The 18,532-nt window shown below is 40.0% G+C and overlaps 1 protein-coding gene across 4 annotated transcripts in view; it reads right to left on the minus strand.

The window, feature by feature from the left end:
- LOC147031657 (cell adhesion molecule 2-like) overlaps window positions 1-18,532 on the minus strand; it is an 82,041-nt gene that overhangs the window by 548 nt on the left and 62,961 nt on the right. For 3 of the 4 annotated variants that reach the window (XM_085866457.1, XM_085866464.1, XM_085866469.1), the window contains exons 2-4: window positions 14,508-14,579; window positions 4,841-4,966; window positions 1-4,579 (exon numbers count right to left, since the gene is read on the minus strand). The exon at window positions 1-4,579 is cut by the window's left edge and continues 548 nt beyond it. In XM_085866457.1, coding sequence (XP_085722583.1) covers window positions 4,461-4,579; window positions 4,841-4,966; window positions 14,508-14,579 — 317 coding nt within the window. In that variant the 3' untranslated portion in view covers window positions 1-4,460. Of the gene's footprint in view, window positions 4,580-4,840; window positions 4,967-14,507; window positions 14,580-18,532 lie in introns of those variants that run through there. The other variant, XR_015053911.1, reaches the window with a different exon arrangement.

Below are 18,532 nucleotides of genomic sequence, written 5' to 3' on the forward strand. Positions count from 1 at the left end.
TAACGGCCCCAATTATTCTCACCTTCTCATGAGGTTTCCCAGGGTACCCTTTTGTTCTAAGTCTTTCACAAACCAACTGGCAAGCTTTGATGTTTGACTGGAGGTGCAGGATTTTGTACATTATTCAGGATGCCGGCAATGACTCGCTTACTCGCTTACCTACGGCAACGACCTTCACGAAAGAGACCCTGGTATAGTTAATGACACCCAGCAACCAATGCTGGCAGAGAGGTTCTCTGACTTAACTTCCTCTGAGGGACGGCACACACATTGCTAGATCGCCCTGCATGCGAAACACCAGGGCGACAGTTTACAGATGGGCAGAGATTCGAACTGGCCAGGTGAGACAGCTCAAAGGTGAGTGCACATACCTCTAGGCCATCCTACCAGTCCAAAATATTTATCTTCTAATGGAATCAATAATAGAAAGTCAATGCTAAGCAGGCGGGAGGTTTATTATTATTATTATTATTATTATTATTATTATTATTATTATTTTTAAATCTTTTTTCATCATGGCAGATAACACATGGGTGATAAAGCTCGCAACTGTTTAACGCATGCTTCCTATTCTTTATAGGAAGCTGTGCAAAACCTACTTGGAACACTGCTCAAGCGGCAAATGCTAGGGAGGTGCTGGAAGTTATGTTGAATGACAATGAAAACCATTTAAATAAGAGAGGTATTGCAAAAACTTCACCAAAAAAAAAATCACTACTTACTGTAAAGCTGTCCTTAAGCGAAAAGAAATCATTTTGACATTTCAGCCACGAGGGGTGGCCTTAATGAAAAGTTAATGCCAGGCTGGGCCCTATTTGACATCATTACAACTACTAATTTGACACCTGCTCAACATGACCCCTTATCATACCTGCTTTGAATGTTGTTGCATCTTAGTTTTCCTTTGAGATCACAAGTCACATCAGATGATCAAGCCAATTTGCATTTTTGTATCATTAAAATGCAAAATCTGAGAGAGTAGACACGTTCTAAGAAAGTGCCCAAGCGACGTCGAGTGTCTTATTCTCAATAAAATTTTGTCCTTTTCCCACAGTACCCATTATTACCGCATCTTCCTTTTTATTTCCACCCTAGTACAGTACATGAGTCTCCATGTGTCATTTTTATTTGTTCTGGGTTAGTACCGGTGTTAGTTCAGAAATTGTTGTGATGTAAAATGGGCAAGATAGGTCAAACATCTTCGATTAAGTGTGAAATAAGGACCAGAAACAAGTTAATCGCCAATTAGTAATATTATGGCAGTGTACCATTCATACATTTTTTTTAAACACGTATTTTATTCACCCAAGAATCAACTTTTCAACATCGAGTCGCATTCCTGCTGGTATCAAGCAGAGCCTGTAAGTTAATCAGGGCCTTTTCGGAATTATAACATTCACATCTGGTCATATATTATCATAATCATGCAGGACATACTTGAAAAGACTTTATTTTGTACCTGTAATCCTCAGATTACAAATGGTATTCTGCATTATGGCTCATACACCGTACGGCTGTGAAATCGGTGAACAAAACAAGTGCACATACAAGTCCACAACCATCCTTCAGACACAGAAGCCTTAACAATGTCTGTACCCAAATAATGAAAAGCACACATGGAGTGGTGACCTTCTGTAATGGCTGATGTCCAGGTAGCATTAACGTGCATGACTAGGTGGCATGGGAACATTTAAGAAACGTTATTTAAATGTGGTAACGACTAAATGGATTATGTACCCAACAATACGGAAGGAACTTAACATAACCTTCAATGGTGACCTCCAACTCTTGTGATCAGTCCATTTCTCCCGAACTCCAGCCCTTTTCCAAAATGGTGGCCAGCCCAAAGTTTGCAATCCAATGTTTGAAACAGAGCACTTTTGATAAAACCATTAAATTCCTTTCATTGAGTGGACCTTGTGCGATGGGACATCAGATTGAAAACTATCGTGAAGGTCTAGTGATGTTTAAATGTCAGAAGTGTTGATTGAATGGAATTTAATTTGGGAAAATATGAAACACATTTGAAAGATGTTATGTCTCGCTGACACTCAACAAAACAAATACTTCGAAATTTGATTTCACAAAGTATTGGTGTTTATTAACATGTGATGGAAAAAGTACGAGCGAATATAATGAAACAACAAAGTTTTTTGACTGAACTTCGCTCTCAAATTGTTCTTCATTTTCATTTCTTCAAACATTATGTTAAGACGTTCATCGGGGAATAATTTCTGTTCGCTTCGTACAATGTCTTTTCTTAAGTTGAGTAAATTGTGCTGCAAAACGAAAGCATGCCCTCAAAAGTGTCGTTAATGCAAGTCCTTCACACGCATATACGTGAAATGATGGTTTCATTGAAACATTGAGAGATTCTGCGTAAAGAGAGGAAGTTGTAAAGATATTACATGGCTTTTGCCCCTGTACGGCAGATGTACTTAAACGTATTTAAAACATCACTTTTTAAAATCCATCTTTAGATATTTGTTGTTTTTTTTAATATAGTGACGATTTAATGTAATGTCACTGCAAGGAATCCATCTCTTGTAAATCATAAGTAATATCAGGCAGAGAAACCTAGGCCGAGCTCTAATCTCCTAGAATAAAGGCCATGAAACTGTTTATTTACAACAAAAGAAAGACATGTGTCCAGATTCGGCTTACTAGTATAGTCGCTGATTGGGACGTACGACCCGTCCTAACACTTTTCATTTGTAGTGCATCAGATATTCAAATGAAAATCTGTCCAAATTATCCAATGTGCTACCGAACAAAGTGGAAAATAAATAATCATTAACTGTCTCGTTGGGCACCGCCTGTTTGTTGAAAGTTCTTAAATCGAAGGTAAAGCTGCATCAATGCGACAGTTTCAAGATGACATTAAGTGCTCAATGGAATATAACACGCGGCAGATAAAAAAAGATTTGACTCGTGAAGAAATTGTTTTAACATATACATTTGAAGCATTGGAAATGTGAAAAAAAACAAAAAAACAAGAAATCTGGGAATTTATCTAAACCTTGGCTGGGTGTATGTTTCATAAGCCTGCCACTCCTCTTTCAAACCACCCTCGCTGCTGTTTCGCACACACACACCTTTTTATACCGCACCCCGATGACTTCTTCACAATCCCATCTCTGAAACCAAAAATATGCAATTATGATTCACTGCAATCAATGTGACAGCTATTTTTTTTTTGCCAATGTCAAGGCATACTCATGTAAATTGAAAAAAAAAAGCGGTAATGTGCAATGAGTGTTCAAGCCCACACAAAAATCCTCCGTTTTGCCTGCTTGCAAACTGACCTTCTGAACAAGATCAAGAAAAACAGAGAACAGGAAAAAAGAAATCATAGTAACGAAGAAGAACAGACAAAGCTGCAGGAGTTGAAGCTGTGAGACTTTATTTGGCGGGAATTTAAAATGCGCGATAAGTCGCGCTCACCTCAGAGAACTATCTTTCCTACGCAAATCCTGTGACGACAATCACACCCAGGCCGTGCGCTCTGTTGAATGAATAAACAAATGAATGATTCGTCGATTCATTCTTGGTACATCCTGCAAGCCACTGCTCGCAATATGTCCCACCATGGCGCTCGCTCTGGTGGCTCACGACAATGGAGTCTTGTGTGTGGAGACGACGACAGGGACGCAGACAGACGAGGACATGGACAGAGACATGAACATGGAGCATGCGAGACGCACGGGGCCGAGTGTGGACGGACCGATAAAAGGAGGGGAAAAGGGGACTGAGAGATGGGGGACAAAACACGGAAAAGGGGAAGAGAAGGAGGAATAAAGAGAGAAAGATAAGAGAGCGAGCTGCAAAGATGCACTCGACAAGTGTTGGCTTCAATCCAAGAAAACAACACCACAACTACCCCAAAACCCACCCAAACACCCAAAACAAAAACCCAGTCAATCTTTCCAATGCTTGACTGGAAATCAAGTTTTTATCTACAATAGTCAACTGAGCCCAAAATCTCAGACCCTAGTATCAACTGCTCTCATTACGAATACCAGCCCAAAGTTTGGTTCAAATCTTACCCTCGTCTTAACTCCAACACTCATGTCATTTCTACCATAGTCGCAGAACCAACTGGAGAAACTTCAACACGTTGACTTTCAACCAATATTTTCAGTCTAAAAAAAAAATCAACAAAAAACCAAAAAAAATCCTTCAATTGTTAAACCGATGCTTAATAACAACCCTGATACCAAATCACATATGAATTAGTCCTTTTTCTTGGTGTGTGGGCAGTTACACCATCAAGAGTAACAATGGCCTGATCTTTATTATACCCCAAATCCCATACCTCATTTCTAAACCCTAGCCATAATCTCTAGCTTTAATTTCCCTCCCAAAAAACTCCTATAACCCCAATCCCACACCCACGTCTAATTTACTACAAAGCTCAGAGGTCCAATGCAAACACAATCCCAAACCCTGGAGGGAACGCTTCAGATGAAGTACTCCTTCTTTTCGTGGGCTGAGGCAGGGCCACCCTCAGCATTGATGATAGCAGTGTCTGCATCGGGTGCATCTTCTGCTCCTTTCGCTTCATGTGTCAGGTACGTACCTGGGTGAGTTGTAGGGGTGGTACCATACGAGCAAAATTATTGTCAGCAAAGTTTATGGACATTATGGGGTGAGGGCCAATCATTACAATATGTTCCGAGGAGGGGCAAGCCATGAGAGGTGCCAGAGCTATGCAAGGGAATACTGAACAACAAGGGATGAGAATTGGAGTGGGCATGAGGCCAGTGAACACCATTTAGAGGTACAATATTGAAAATTAAGGGGTAATATGGCCAAGGGAGGTGTTAAAATGCTAAATTACCCTTGTGACGTGCGAGGTAACGCCCAATGACAATGAGCAGACAGAGCGTGACAAAAACCACGACTGCCACAACTCCTCCAATGACAGCTGTATCTGTCCCCAACCTGCTCTCCAGCATGCCTGGATCTGGATGGGTGTAGGGAAGAAAGGATTGTGTGGAAAGAAAACCTTGAAGTGCATGCAATGATTTACTATTACCGTTTCCTTATCCTTTTTCTTTGTTCCGCTGCAATGTCAAAAGAACAGTATCGACACCATTGAACATGGCACCAACACTTCAAAACTATAGGTTGTTGGTGTAATAAACCGACAAAGAAAAACAAAATAAAACCAAATAAATAGAAAACAAGAAGTATGACCTTGTCTGAAAGTGAGTGACATGTTTCCGTGCATTTGCACCCATTGCAATTATCATAAGGTGCTCAAATGTGTAAATATGATATTCATTTCTCTGGGCAGGAGAAGGAAGGATGAGTTTACATTAAAAAGAAAAATGTTGAATGAATAAAACCAACTTTTCCTTAAAAATAACTCAGGCCAGAGCTTTCTTTACAGACGTGACATGCAGGAGGGTGACCCAATGCGTCATAATAGCACGTTGATTATTGATGGTTTTATTTTATACATCTTAGCTTAATTTTACACATCCACTTAATTGTCAAATTATCACTTGGATGCTTTTCTTTCTTCACCATAAATATTCAATTTTGGTGTCACCCATAAATAATGAATCACAAATGTCCTGCTCCAGGGATATTATTCAATTATGCGTGGATTTGCTTTTTTTATTGACACAAATTACTCGGTATTTTGCTTACTAGCATGATTCCTACCCTGTGCACCGAATATTTGTTTGTAAGATTTTGAAAATCATGACTCTTTTCCGACATGCTTTATAATTGAGGAAAATAAGGGGGATACGTAGGGAAGGGGTGGAGAGGTGTTGCAGCAACTGCTAATTAGGGGGTAAGATGGCTTTTCAAGTTGCTAATTTCATCTTATCAACTCACACTTTTCTCAGAATTTTTTTCTGAGAACTTTTTGTTCCCTGCTAGTATTGCTGATAACTTCATAAGAATAAGTGGTATTTTTTATTGTTTATTTTGCTAAAGCTTTAGAGTCAGCATGGTATGTATAAGTATGATGTGACACCAGTACAGTCCATCATGTTTCTTAGTGGGCATTACTTATTCATTCATTTACTGTAGATACAATTTAAATATAGACACACAACCGTCAGCACTCAATTGCCAGGATTGTTTTCTTTGTTTGGCTTCCATAGTAACCCACATCATTATTGCCTGGTTATAGCTACTGCAGTTACCTATCAGATTACTTGACATTCAAATGCTTGTAATCCATAAAATAAGTTATTATCTGGAATGGTTTCCTAGGTAAATACCAGCAGACTCTCCCCAGCTTCCCCCACCCCAAACTTCACCCATTTTTTCTTACTTATACAAGTTGTGCCAAAACGATGTGACAGATTTCATGGTGGAATAATTCCATGATAATGGAAGGTAATTATTGATTTTTACTTTTCCGGTTGTATCAGAGGAGATTGGAGATTTATAAAAAAGTTAATCCTCAGGGATTGCAAATTGGATAGGTGAACAACTACACTTTTTGCTTGAGCAATGCATTTCTTATAAGAAAAAAAATGGATATATTTTTCCAAAGCTTAATGGATGTAACATGCAGGATTGGTTCTAACAAGATTGGGTTACATGCCACTTTGCAAGGCTATGCATGGAACTGTTGAAAGAGCATTTTCCTGGAAAGCTGATCTCCAGATTTGGACGTGTGAATTGGCCTCCCAGATCTGATGTCAGCCCTTCTAATTATTTCCTGTGGGGATACTTAAAAAACAGTGTACAGGACCAGGTCACACACACACACTCAATGAACTGAAAGTAAACATTACAAGTGAAATTCAGACCATTTCCACAGACTTTCTTCCTAATGTTATAAGGGTATAGCTACCAGGACAGCGGAATGCGTTACCCTCAAGGGGACCATTTAACTGACATCATTTTCAAAACCTAGTGTATTCTGAAGAAATTCCAATGTTTGTCCTTTACAAATGCAAATACAGTTGAATAAATAACATCTATAATTAAAAGACATTTCTATGTTGAACATGTCCCATCTTTTTGTCACACAATGTACTTATACTTATGCCACAGGTTATGATGTTGCTCCTTTTATGATAATCATGTTGAAAGAAAAATCATATTTTGGATGAAGAATTGCTCTTCGTTTGTGAGAATGAAGAAAACTTCCATATATTAAATTTTAATGTCTGTCCTGGATCAATGTCACTGGCACATTAAAGCCGAGAAACCCAAAGGAAGAGTTGGAAAGCAAAAGTTATTTGTTCTACATTTCTACTGATGCAATTTCACAACAAAAAACAAGTAAAAAGACATAAAACGTCATAGCCCCATTGTTTTAGTAATTTTGCTGGAAGGAGTTAAAGAGCTAGCCCATATTTTTGTACAACTAAATGGCCCCAGTCTACCGGTCATCCATCTTTGATCAGATCGCAAAATAAAGTGAAGTGCATCTGTTTGCCATCATGTACTGTGCCTGTGTCAAGTTTGAATAAAATCGGACCACACATGTCTGAGAAATGGTTGGGGACACATTTAAGCCACAAAATGGCCGCCAGTCGGCCATCTTGTATCTGATCCCCCCCCAAAAAACAGAAGACATGCATATGTAAGCCATCATTCGTTATCTGTGTGCGAAGTTTGAACAACATCGGTAAATGCATGTCCAAGAAATGGTTGAGGACGTGTTCAAGATCGAAGTTTTTTTTTTTTACAACTAAAATGTCCGCCAGTCGACCAATCAGCCATCTTTGATCAGATCTCAAAATAAAGTTAGGTGATCTCTTCCTATGTTATCCAAGGCCATCTCCACTCATGGCTCGCAGACTTCCTCTCCTGTCGCAGTCAACGTGTGGCCCTAAATGGAGTTCTTTCATCCCCTCTTCCTGTCCAGGCTGGAATTCCTCAAGGTAGCGTTCTGGGCCCTGTTCTTTTTCTGGTTTTCATCAATGATCTCTCCCACTCTCTGGAAAAGCCTCTTTATCTCTTTTCTGATGACTCCACCCTCTAGCGTACCATGTGTCATCACTCAGACTGGCAAGCAGCAGCTTCTTCACTCACTGCAGATCTGGGTAAAATCACAAACTGGTCCAACACGTGGAACATGTCTTTCAATCCGAACAAATCTCACACTCTCACTGTCTCCCTGAAAGGACCATATGGAACCCCCCCATCTACTTTCTCAACAATCTTCTGGAAGAAGTCCTTTCTTTCAAGCTTCTGGGTCTCATTATCTGCCACGATCTTTCCTGGGAAAGCCACATTTCAAACCTCGCCTCCAAAGCCAGTCGCCGACTGGGAATCCTCCGTCGTGCAAAGTCTTCCCTTGGCCCACCTGAGCTCCTGACCACATGCAAAGCTTTCATCCACAGCCTGATGGAGTACTGCTCAACCCTATGGGCTGGTGCGCCTGCCTCCCACCTTTCTTTTAATCCCATGTTCCCCGTTCCCCGCCCCATCCCTCTCCCTTCCACAGATCTCCTAATGTCTCTGTTCCCCACTCTTTCGTCCTTCCCACTACCGCCCTTCCTGTCTCATGCCCCCCTTGCTGTGTGTAATGTGTTAGTTCTCATACGAGCCTCAACAAGGTATACAAAAAAGGGGTGCATATGTATGCCATCGTGTACTGTGCTTGGGTCAAGTTTGAACAAAATCGGACCATGCATGTCCAAGAAATGGTTGAAGACGTGTTCAACATTAGGTTTTTTTTACAACTAAAATGGCCGCCAGTCGGCCATCTTTCATCGCATCGTGAAACAAATGATGTGCATATGTACACCATCATGTGTTGTCTTTGTGCCAAGGACGAATAAAATTGGTCCATACATGTCCAAGAGATGGTTGCGGATGCACGAGCGTACGCACACATGCACGCACGGACACGAAAATTGAGACCAAATCCATAAGCCCCCGTTTCAGACTAAGTCCAGCCTCGTAAAGTGTTGCATACTTTTTGAATTTGAAAAACATGATTCTTTGTATGTGTCCATTCTGCCTCTCAAACGATAACTTTCTATATTAACTACAAAACTCACAGTTATAGGAATAAACACTACTTTATAAAAGCAGATGCACTTTTTTTGCGGAATTGCGTCGTGGCAGGAATTGCAAGTAGCGATTCATTTTTGGATTCACAAAACTTTTGGTGACTGCAGAAATTCATGAAGAGTTGTGATGTCAGTTCTCGTTGTAAGTTCACTCCAGAAAGAATGTCATGCATGACTGATCTGACTGGGAATAAATGTGTCTGGCTGTGAGAGGCCACGCATGTCATGGCAAAGGAATCTAAGGGTTTTAACCCAGGAAGGGTACAAACACAATCTGCAGAACCTTTACACAGTCACACAGGAGTAGCTCCACATAACATTGCAGGTACATCTCTGATAAGAAACCATTCTCCCATGGCAACATAAGGCTTCCATAATACCGGTTTGCATTTGCAACAACGTTCTACTTTGTCATAGCTCATGTTCTCTTCTTCATTCATGCTTGCAGTCATGTATGATGTAGAGGAATGCATTTTATTTCCTGCATAGGCTGAGGCTCACCAAAGAGCTAAAGAACAGAGGGTGGCAGATTTCCACACCATCTTGGGCAGGAGGGATCAGGTGTAAAAAAAAAAGAGTGTACAGACAGATTCCAGTTTAGAGAACAAGAGAGTGGCAGGGAGTAAAATTGGAAAAATCTCAGGAGTATATTTTGGAGACATTATGAGGTGATGTTGGGATGTTGTCTTGAAGGACTGGAGGGCTGAATATAAGACAGACACATGAGAAAGGTGGGATGAAGGAATGGAGGAATGGAGGAATGGAAGCAGGCCTCAAACTTGGAGTCGGGAAGAGTAACAGAATGCAATTTTATGGAAGAATTTATGCAACCAAAACTGGACATCATCTGTTTAACAAAATCCTTCCTCCTACAGGACGTCCCTGACTCATTAGTGTCTCTCGCTGGCTATTGTCTCCTCCGATTTGATAGACCTGAACTCCTCCCTGTTGGCAGGGTTGCACTTTACATCAAGAACTCAATTTCTGACTGTCCTTTACTGATGTTATACCTGTGTGACATCCCCTCCACTCCCATCTCATGTTTGTCTGTATATTCTATCATCCTCCAAACAGTGATGACTCCATCTACATCTCTCTCACAGACAACATGGACCAACTTTTAACCACTCATCCCAACTCTCTCTCTTCCTCATATGTGGCAATTTCAATTCACCATGTAACTTGGCTGGGTGTTGGTACCTCTCTAACTAGCCATGGTACTTCAGCAAAGGACTTCTGTGACTCCATATTAGTGCAAAGAGGCTACATTGTAATATATCACTAACAATATAGTGCAAAGAGGGCCTGGTGAGGATCATTGAGGTGTTGTAGCATTATTTCAGTCTTTCCATTGTGCAGCAGTGACACCAAACTGTTCATTAATAATACATCTGGACACTTTACGTTGAAGTCAGTACATTCATGATTACATTGGCAGTTCTTCCATGGAACACAATTTTCCAATAAACTGTAGCTCACACCTGTGCCAAAAGAAAGTTCCCATCAGGATTAGTTTTAGGGCAGATAAATGTATGGCTTTTGTGAACATCTAAGCAACACCTTGTTACACTATACCTTCATGACAGCGAGTTAAATAGCAAAGCACTAGAGTCGATGTAATTGGCAGTTGTCAGAACAAAAACGGGTTTTCAAAAACAAAGGTTTTGGACACTGGCAGGTGTTCCAAAAAAAACCAAAAAAAAAAAAACCACAAACCAGTACATGAAGAAATCCACTATGTTGTACTTACAAGCATTCGGGATTACGAGCCAGCTCGTCAGACTGAAAATTATCTGCTCCCTTTGAGACAATGCTACTGAAGGACAAAATATTCCAAATTATCAATTCATCCTCCAGCTGGAAGACCACAGGGGGTTTGAGCTTCTGTTGAGCCAGTGCAGGTTCAAGGTGGATTGTGGGTGCCTCTTACAGGGAAATGAATGCGGCTGGAATTTCAGATGTGGACAGAATACAAATGCATATATGTGTCCAGCATGACTTGTGAAATATAGCATGGGATTTCTGATGTTTCCAAGTGGATGAGACAACTTATTTAAAAAAAAAAACAGGACAGTGGACACAAGAAACCACAAAGCACCGTACAATCTGGGTGGAATCTAATTGTAGTCGAACACACTTTCAGCAAACTCAGGATGGGCATTTAGACATCAATTATTCCTCCTTCTGAGCTATTCTCACTAATTACCTGTCGTGAAGCAACTGATTTGACAAACACGTTTCTCTTTCCAGTGCATTTTGTCACAGACGTTATTCCACCGCCCGCTTGTTTTTTTTTCTGCTGAGCTCCCAACTACATCATTTGTCCGTGACATCGAAGAACAGTTTGTTGTCGAGGGAAGCATTAATCATGTGTTCATATCTGCTCAATGTTGATAATCCTCCCCCTCAAGTAGCATGTTTCAGGTTTGCTCTTTTATAGAGGCCTTCAGGGTAAAAATGGAAATAAAACCACCATTCTCACCAATGATCAGGTTTATTGGTGAAACCAAATCCAGTATTTTTCTTCTTCTTTATCTGCACTTCCCATTGTAGAAAGAAAGTAAGTACTATCTTACTTTGTGCCAATTCTTCCTCGACTTATTCTTCTTATTCTCGTTGATGCATCTTTTCTGCTGATGTAGTGCTGCCGCATTTGTTATTTGGCCCTGGTGCTGCAGGTATCGACTCTTTTCAAAAGGCACAGTGGGGTATTTAATGCCCATCAGCAAATGTTGGCAGATAATACAGCCAGCGTCATTTTTCTTCAGAGGATGGCACATTTGTTGAAGTGGTGCTCTGCCTGCGGAGCACCGGCCTGACAGTTTATAGTTGGTTTCAGAATTGAAGCCAGAGTAGTTAACTCGTAGCTTCTGTGTTCTGAGCTGATCACTACCTCTGAGCAACCCTAATAACCCACTTTGTACCAATATCTGTTTTTGTTTTTTAAAATTCTGCACAGTATCAGACTATTTGTCTTGAAAATATGAATACAGATGCGAGCACTACTCAACAAATACAAATCCATACAAATTGATTGTTGAATGGATATTTTTCTTTGTGTAAATTGCATAACAGGACTAAAGCGAAAGGTCGTAGTTAAAATGAATGTTTGGTGTGTTTACATGTGCGTTCTAGTTTCACACGCGATATAAGGGTGTTCGCGTCTATGTTTACATATGGCTCTACATTGAGTTACCTCCAAATACAGGTCCAGTATTAATGTTTACACTTCTTGAGATGAGAAGAGAATAGTGTAAAGATAAACCCAAAGTCGATAAGCATTATGAGGTTATACCTCTTTTACTGTGCAGAAAGATGCCAACCATGCACTTATAGTTTTGGCCTTTCATTTGGCACATTTTGGGTTGTTGTATGTTATTTGGAAGGATTTGATTGTGACAGATTGATCCTCATCCCTATCTTTTGCCCAATTTATGGAGACTCAAGAATATGGAATACAGGTTTCCCAGTGAATCATAATGAGACATTTCAGATTCCAGTGAGAGGGGTTATGCTGAGTGGAAATTCGAGACATGTCATCGTACCATCTCATCCTGGACCATTGTGGTTCATAATAGTATTGAGTGTCTGGTGTTTGCATCACAATGATGTGTTTTTTTCTTTTTACAATGAAATGTCATCGCAAATGATCCTTTAAGTGTGAAAAATTACTTTTTTCATAACAAAAGACCATTTTGCATTTGTTTCACCATCTCTGGATACAAAATTAAATCGTAATGTTCAAAGAGCCCTGCATTTACAAAAAATAATTGCAAGTTGTCAATGAACCAAAACCTGTGGATTCATACGAGGGTCTTTCATAATGTGTGTGTGTGTGGTTTTAGATATCACGCACTAAAATCTGGGTCAGGGTTTCAATGTGAGCTATAAACATAAATGTCTTGAATATCTCATGTGAATTCCTCCTTCATTTCCATTGGGATTGTAAGGATGAGTGAGAAGTAAATAAATGACGGTAAAAGAATCGTGCTCCAGTTAGTCGATTCTTTCAGAGATATGCCCGTGGGGAACAAGACAGGGTGTTTAACAATGCAGAGAGTGAAGTAAAAATTGAAAAAAATAATTAGATATACTATTAATGCAAAAAATAAATAGAAAAAAAACAAAAACATATATTTGGCTCAACCACTCATGTGAAATCACTCCAAGACGGCCCTTGTTGAGAGAGTCATCGATTGAGCTAAAATTTTTTTAAAATTATAGTAAAATATTGACCCAATTGGAAGCAGCAAAGTGTAAATCTGCCAATTAGTGGAAGTGCGGCACATCTTCTTCTTAAAAGGCTGTGGTGGGATAATAAAATTTTAAGTGTTGGAGACGGAGAAGGTGAGTACAATAGGAATGTATTTTTCATGTAAACCATATACTTTCTCTTCCACATAAAGTGTCATTGTAAGCCTGCGCGCTATCTCTTATAGAAAGGGAAATTAAATCAATCGGATTGTTCGCAGACACGTCCGAACTGTTTTTGTAGAAATTTTCTCTCTTTTCACATCCGCGTCATCTCCTCCGATATTAACGGATGGTATGTTACACGATGTTTCATGGTTAGTTCGATTGCACGTTCTGCATTACATTTATTTTCTTCGATATATTTTAGAGTATTTGCTCCTTCTTTTCATTGCTTTGCAATATTTCCTATTTTGTGATTTATTTTTTTCCGTAACGATCCACCATTTCTGCCTAATCGTCAACCCTTGTTGCTTTTCCCTCTTTCAGAAAATATATTTACTTCTGCTTGTCGCATGACAATGTGTTAACTGAACCCATCACATTACAGGAGCTGTGTGGAGCAATTGTGAGGACAACCTTGAGTGTTGTTCGTTACCAAACTTAACAGTGGGTGTTGCTAGCGCAGTCTCGGAGTAAGAGAGCTGCCAATTAAATACTAATACTGGAGGCATCTCACACATTTATATTCCACGTACCATTAGTCATTTTATGTTGTTTCATTTCAAGTCATTTCTCTTAACAGGAAGAATGAAACACAACCAAAGTTGCTTATCAGTCAATAAATTGTTCAAGTGCAAAGTGAATAAAATACCGTGTTTTCGTGGACTTCAGCCCTGTATCATGGGCTCATGGCTCCAGCATGGCGAGCTTGCCTAACAAAACCTCTGTCGTTATTATTTTCACTTCAGCAGAGGGAGCAAAGGACAATTTAGTCGAGGAACAAGAATAAAGTAGAGAAGGTGTGAGATAAAATTGAGTGAGAAAAGATCGGATGACCAGTGTCAGACAGAGAAATAAGACAAGATAGTGGGAATAAATATCAACATAAAATGGGAATGCTGATGCAGGTGAGGATGATGATGAGATTGGGAGAACAGTGGGTGAAAAAAAGCAGGGTCAGCTTATGGGTGATGATCAATCGAGTGAGGAATGAAACTACATGAAAGGAAAAAAGAGCAAGCCCAAGGCCAAGGAAGTCATGAGTATGAGGTGTGGGTTAGGGTGAGATAAACAGAGAGGCTGGGGTTGCGGTACCTGTAAAGGGGTCGGTAGAGGGCGTGCTGCCCAGGGTGAGGGGGTGAGGAGGGGAGGTGGTGAGCGGCAAGTCTGGGTGAGGCAGGAGGGAACAATAAAATAAATAGACAAACAAATAAATGAATGGGAAATAAAACAACTCCTGTGATCCACAAGTTTTGGAACTGATTTTGAATCCTTATGTTCTTCAACCAATCAGTCCTTCAACTTATTGATCACAAGAGAATGAATAATAATCATAACAATCATAAACAAAAAAATGAATGCATACAAGCTCACAAAAAGAAACATGATGTTATTAAAAATTAAAAAAAAACAAACAAAAAGCCCCAGAATCTGAATGCGAGATGTGGACTCTCCGCAACCTTCCTCTTCTCACCGGACATTGGCCAACGCTTCATTCCCATTATATTTCCTGGGCAGCATTTTTAAATAAATAAAACAATTTGATGGACTCCCCCTACCCCACCCAAAACTCGCAGATTACTTTAACTCGTGTAAGTTAATCAAAATTACATCTCTACTGTTGTAATTTTAATTACATCCCAACTTCAACACAAATTCAACTTGTAACATCCCCGAGCTCAGCCTTTTAAGTGAATCACTCCCTAATTAATTAACAATGAAACACTGCAAAACTCACTCACCATCTCTACAAAATTTGTCCCCTGGATTGATTCGAGCAGCTCTGAATGTTCCTCACAATCACAATCTCGAGTTTTAATCACAATCTCGAGTTTTAATCACAACCTGTCATCCCACACGCACCAAACGCAATAATGTCCCTCTATACGTACCTCACAACGTCCCTATCTCATTCTTACATTCGCTCACAAACGAATCCACAGACAACTCAAACACAAACAAACTAAGCCAGAATCAACTAAAGCAAAGTCTTCAGAAAAACAATAACCTAAACCACAAATGCAACCACAAACGAAACCACAAACGAAATCATAAAGTAAACCTCAAACATATTCGACGGAGGGCGGTTTAAAGTTGATGTGAACTTTCTATTGCAGAACAATAATAGGACATTGCTAAAATTTTGTACCATCATATTATTTACCCTGAACAACTTCTACAGGAAGTGACGTCATTTCTGGTCAAAGCAATTTGGGAAAAACCAAAATGGCAGCCAACAGTCAAATGTGCTGTGGAAGTCACATAGTTGTATGTCTGTCATTAAGTTCATAGTGAAGGGGAACATCAAACCAGCAGGAATTAACAGGAGACTGTCTGCACAGTTTGTTAATGTCTTTCACATAGTTGTGTGCTCAAATGGTGCAGCAAGTTTAACAAAAATTGCTGCAAATTAATGAGTGATCTTGAGCATTCTCGTCTGCCACTCAAGTAAACGTGAACAGCTATGATTTTGGAGAATAGCTGGATTACTATATGTGAAATTGCTGAAGATTTGCATGTCAATGATGGAAGTGTGGAAGCAATCATGAATTCCCACTTCAACTTCAATGAAGTTCGAGTGAGGTATAAGACCTCTTGGACCTCATGTTGAATGAAAAGGCAACTCATGTGGTCGTTCAAACAGAGCTTCTGGAATGCTACCAGAGGGAACCAAGGAAAGGATTCTTCGAAGAAGACTTGTTGTTGTTGTTGTTGTTGTTGTTGTTTCATATACAGCCTGCGGCTGTTGGTTGCATCATTTTCTGCAAACGTGGCTGTGCCGCTGTTATCAGTCAGCTGGTACTCATTTTGCTGACTTCAGAAGGATGACAGGTTGTGTCAACCCACCTGGTGTTATTTCAATGGTGAAAAAAACAGGGGCTCAAACTCAAGACCCTGAGATCTTAAGGCAGCCACCTTAACCAATAAGCCAACACCAGGCTAATGAAGACTGTGAGTCAAAGTAAAGCAGCACTGAATGGAGACATTCTTTATCCCGACCAACAAAAAGATTGAAGGTCAGCCATGAATCAGGAAGTTCATGGTAATAGTGTTTTGGGGTTTTAATGGTTTAATTCACATGGAAATTCTTGAATATGTGAAAAGCATGAATGCACAGTTCTACACTGACTTGTGCAATAAAGTGAAATGAGGAATAAACAGACAAAGGCCAGGAATGCTCTTAAAGCATAGCTTGTGATTACTATGAATTCAAGCGTATATGCGTTGTGAAGTTATAAATCATCTCACATTCAATCCAAACACGTCACTTTGTGATTCTCATCTCTTTGGATTACTCAAATAACATGTGTGGCATTCTTCTTCTTTTTATTTTGCATGCAGCAAAAGGCTGCACAGTAACAGCATCGGCTGAGAGTGTGGCTGTGCCGCTGATGCAACACCCTCTGTAGATTGGAGCAGAACCTCGGAAATTGAACAGTGCTGGCAATAACTCACCTAATCTTCATGAAGGGCACCGTGGGATCTTTAAATTGTACCAACTAATACCAGCAGAAAGTACGCCCAGTTTAACGTCCAACCGAGGGACGGCACCCTCACAAAACACCAGAATGACAGTTTATAGCTGCACCGAAACACAAACCTAGGCTCGGCAGCTCTTAATGGTGAGTGTGCATACCGCAAGTCATCCTGCCAGCACTGTGTGCCGTCAAGTTGACGAACGATGACATCAAAGCAGGTGTCCTGAAATGGCAGTGTACCCATCCCAAGTATCTCCCCACCCCACCACCACCAAACGTATACAACTGGAACGATACTCGGTATCACACATACCTCTGCCAGGCTGAACAGTTTATGTCTTGTATCCCACTGATAGGCTGGATCTGCATCCGGACCTGAACCAAAATCTAACTGGCTTGTTCTTGTCACCTACCAAACCCATCCACCTAGTTTTGTCATAATCCGTCCACAACTTTTTGACATCTCATGCTATATATCGTTTTAGCCCTATCTCTCAATTGTGGAGAATCCCTTAAATGATTATAGTAGCCGGATCTTCACCAAAATCGAAAGAATTCATCCTGGTCACACACCTAACATGTCCACCAAATTTCGTCCGAATCCGTCCATAACGTTTTGAGATATTATGCCATACATCTATCGTTTTTGGCTCGATCACTCAATGGTGAAGAATCACTTAAAAAAAAAAAATTAAAACTTTCTAGTGTCTGGACATTCACCGATATCAAATCAATTCGTCAATTACAAATCAATTACACAAGCAACCTGCCCACCAAGTTTCGTCCGAATTCATCCACAACTTTTTGAGATATCCTGCACACAGACAGACCAACAAACAGACAGACCGACAACACAGGGGTGAAAACATAACCTCCACCTCCCTTTGGTGGCAGAGGTAACGATAAACTAAAGAGCGAACTAATCACAAACCCAAATACATCCGTAATGGGAAACTCAAGCATACATTCATTCATTCAATAACTCAATTTAAAATATGATTCACAAATGCAATCAGATTTTCATTTCCTCTCTATCTGCACAGGATCACTGGATCACTTTTATTCAAAGTCTAATTTTGCCTCAACCAGGATATTGATCAAACCGATGAGAATGTCGTGCTTTCCAGCGCATGAATATACCAAAGGGTCTTGAAAGATAATCGTTTGATCTAATTTCGAATGGGACAAAAATAAAATAAATAAATAAATGATGTAAACCCCCCCCCCCCCCCACACAACAAATGCATGTCATTTGAAAATACTGAATTTTTGAGACAAGGTGACCAGTTCAGAACAAAGAATAATTAACTCAGCAAGCTCTTGAAAAATTAACATCACCCTGTGCAAAAAAATTTAAGATGCAAATGCGTGGCATGGTTATACGTGAAATATTATGCATGCAGTGTGCTAATTATGAATTTGAAATGAAAAATGGAGGAAGGTGACTGATATGATGAATAATAAGGAAATGCACGAAGAGTAGAGGAAAAAGACAGTAGTGAGAAAGAGGAGGTAATTGGAGGAGAAGACAACTTAAGCTCGATGTTTTTTTTTTCAATCGAGCTCTCAGCTTTCAACCTCAAGATATTTACCAGCCAGCTACCCAAGTTACACATCTTCATTTCATAAAAAGCTACTCAT

Source organism: Eptatretus burgeri, chromosome 2 (genome assembly GCF_056783735.1).
Source record: "Eptatretus burgeri isolate ZD-2024b chromosome 2, Ebu_testis_v1, whole genome shotgun sequence".
Classification (NCBI taxonomy): Eukaryota; Metazoa; Chordata; class Myxini; order Myxiniformes; family Myxinidae; genus Eptatretus; species Eptatretus burgeri.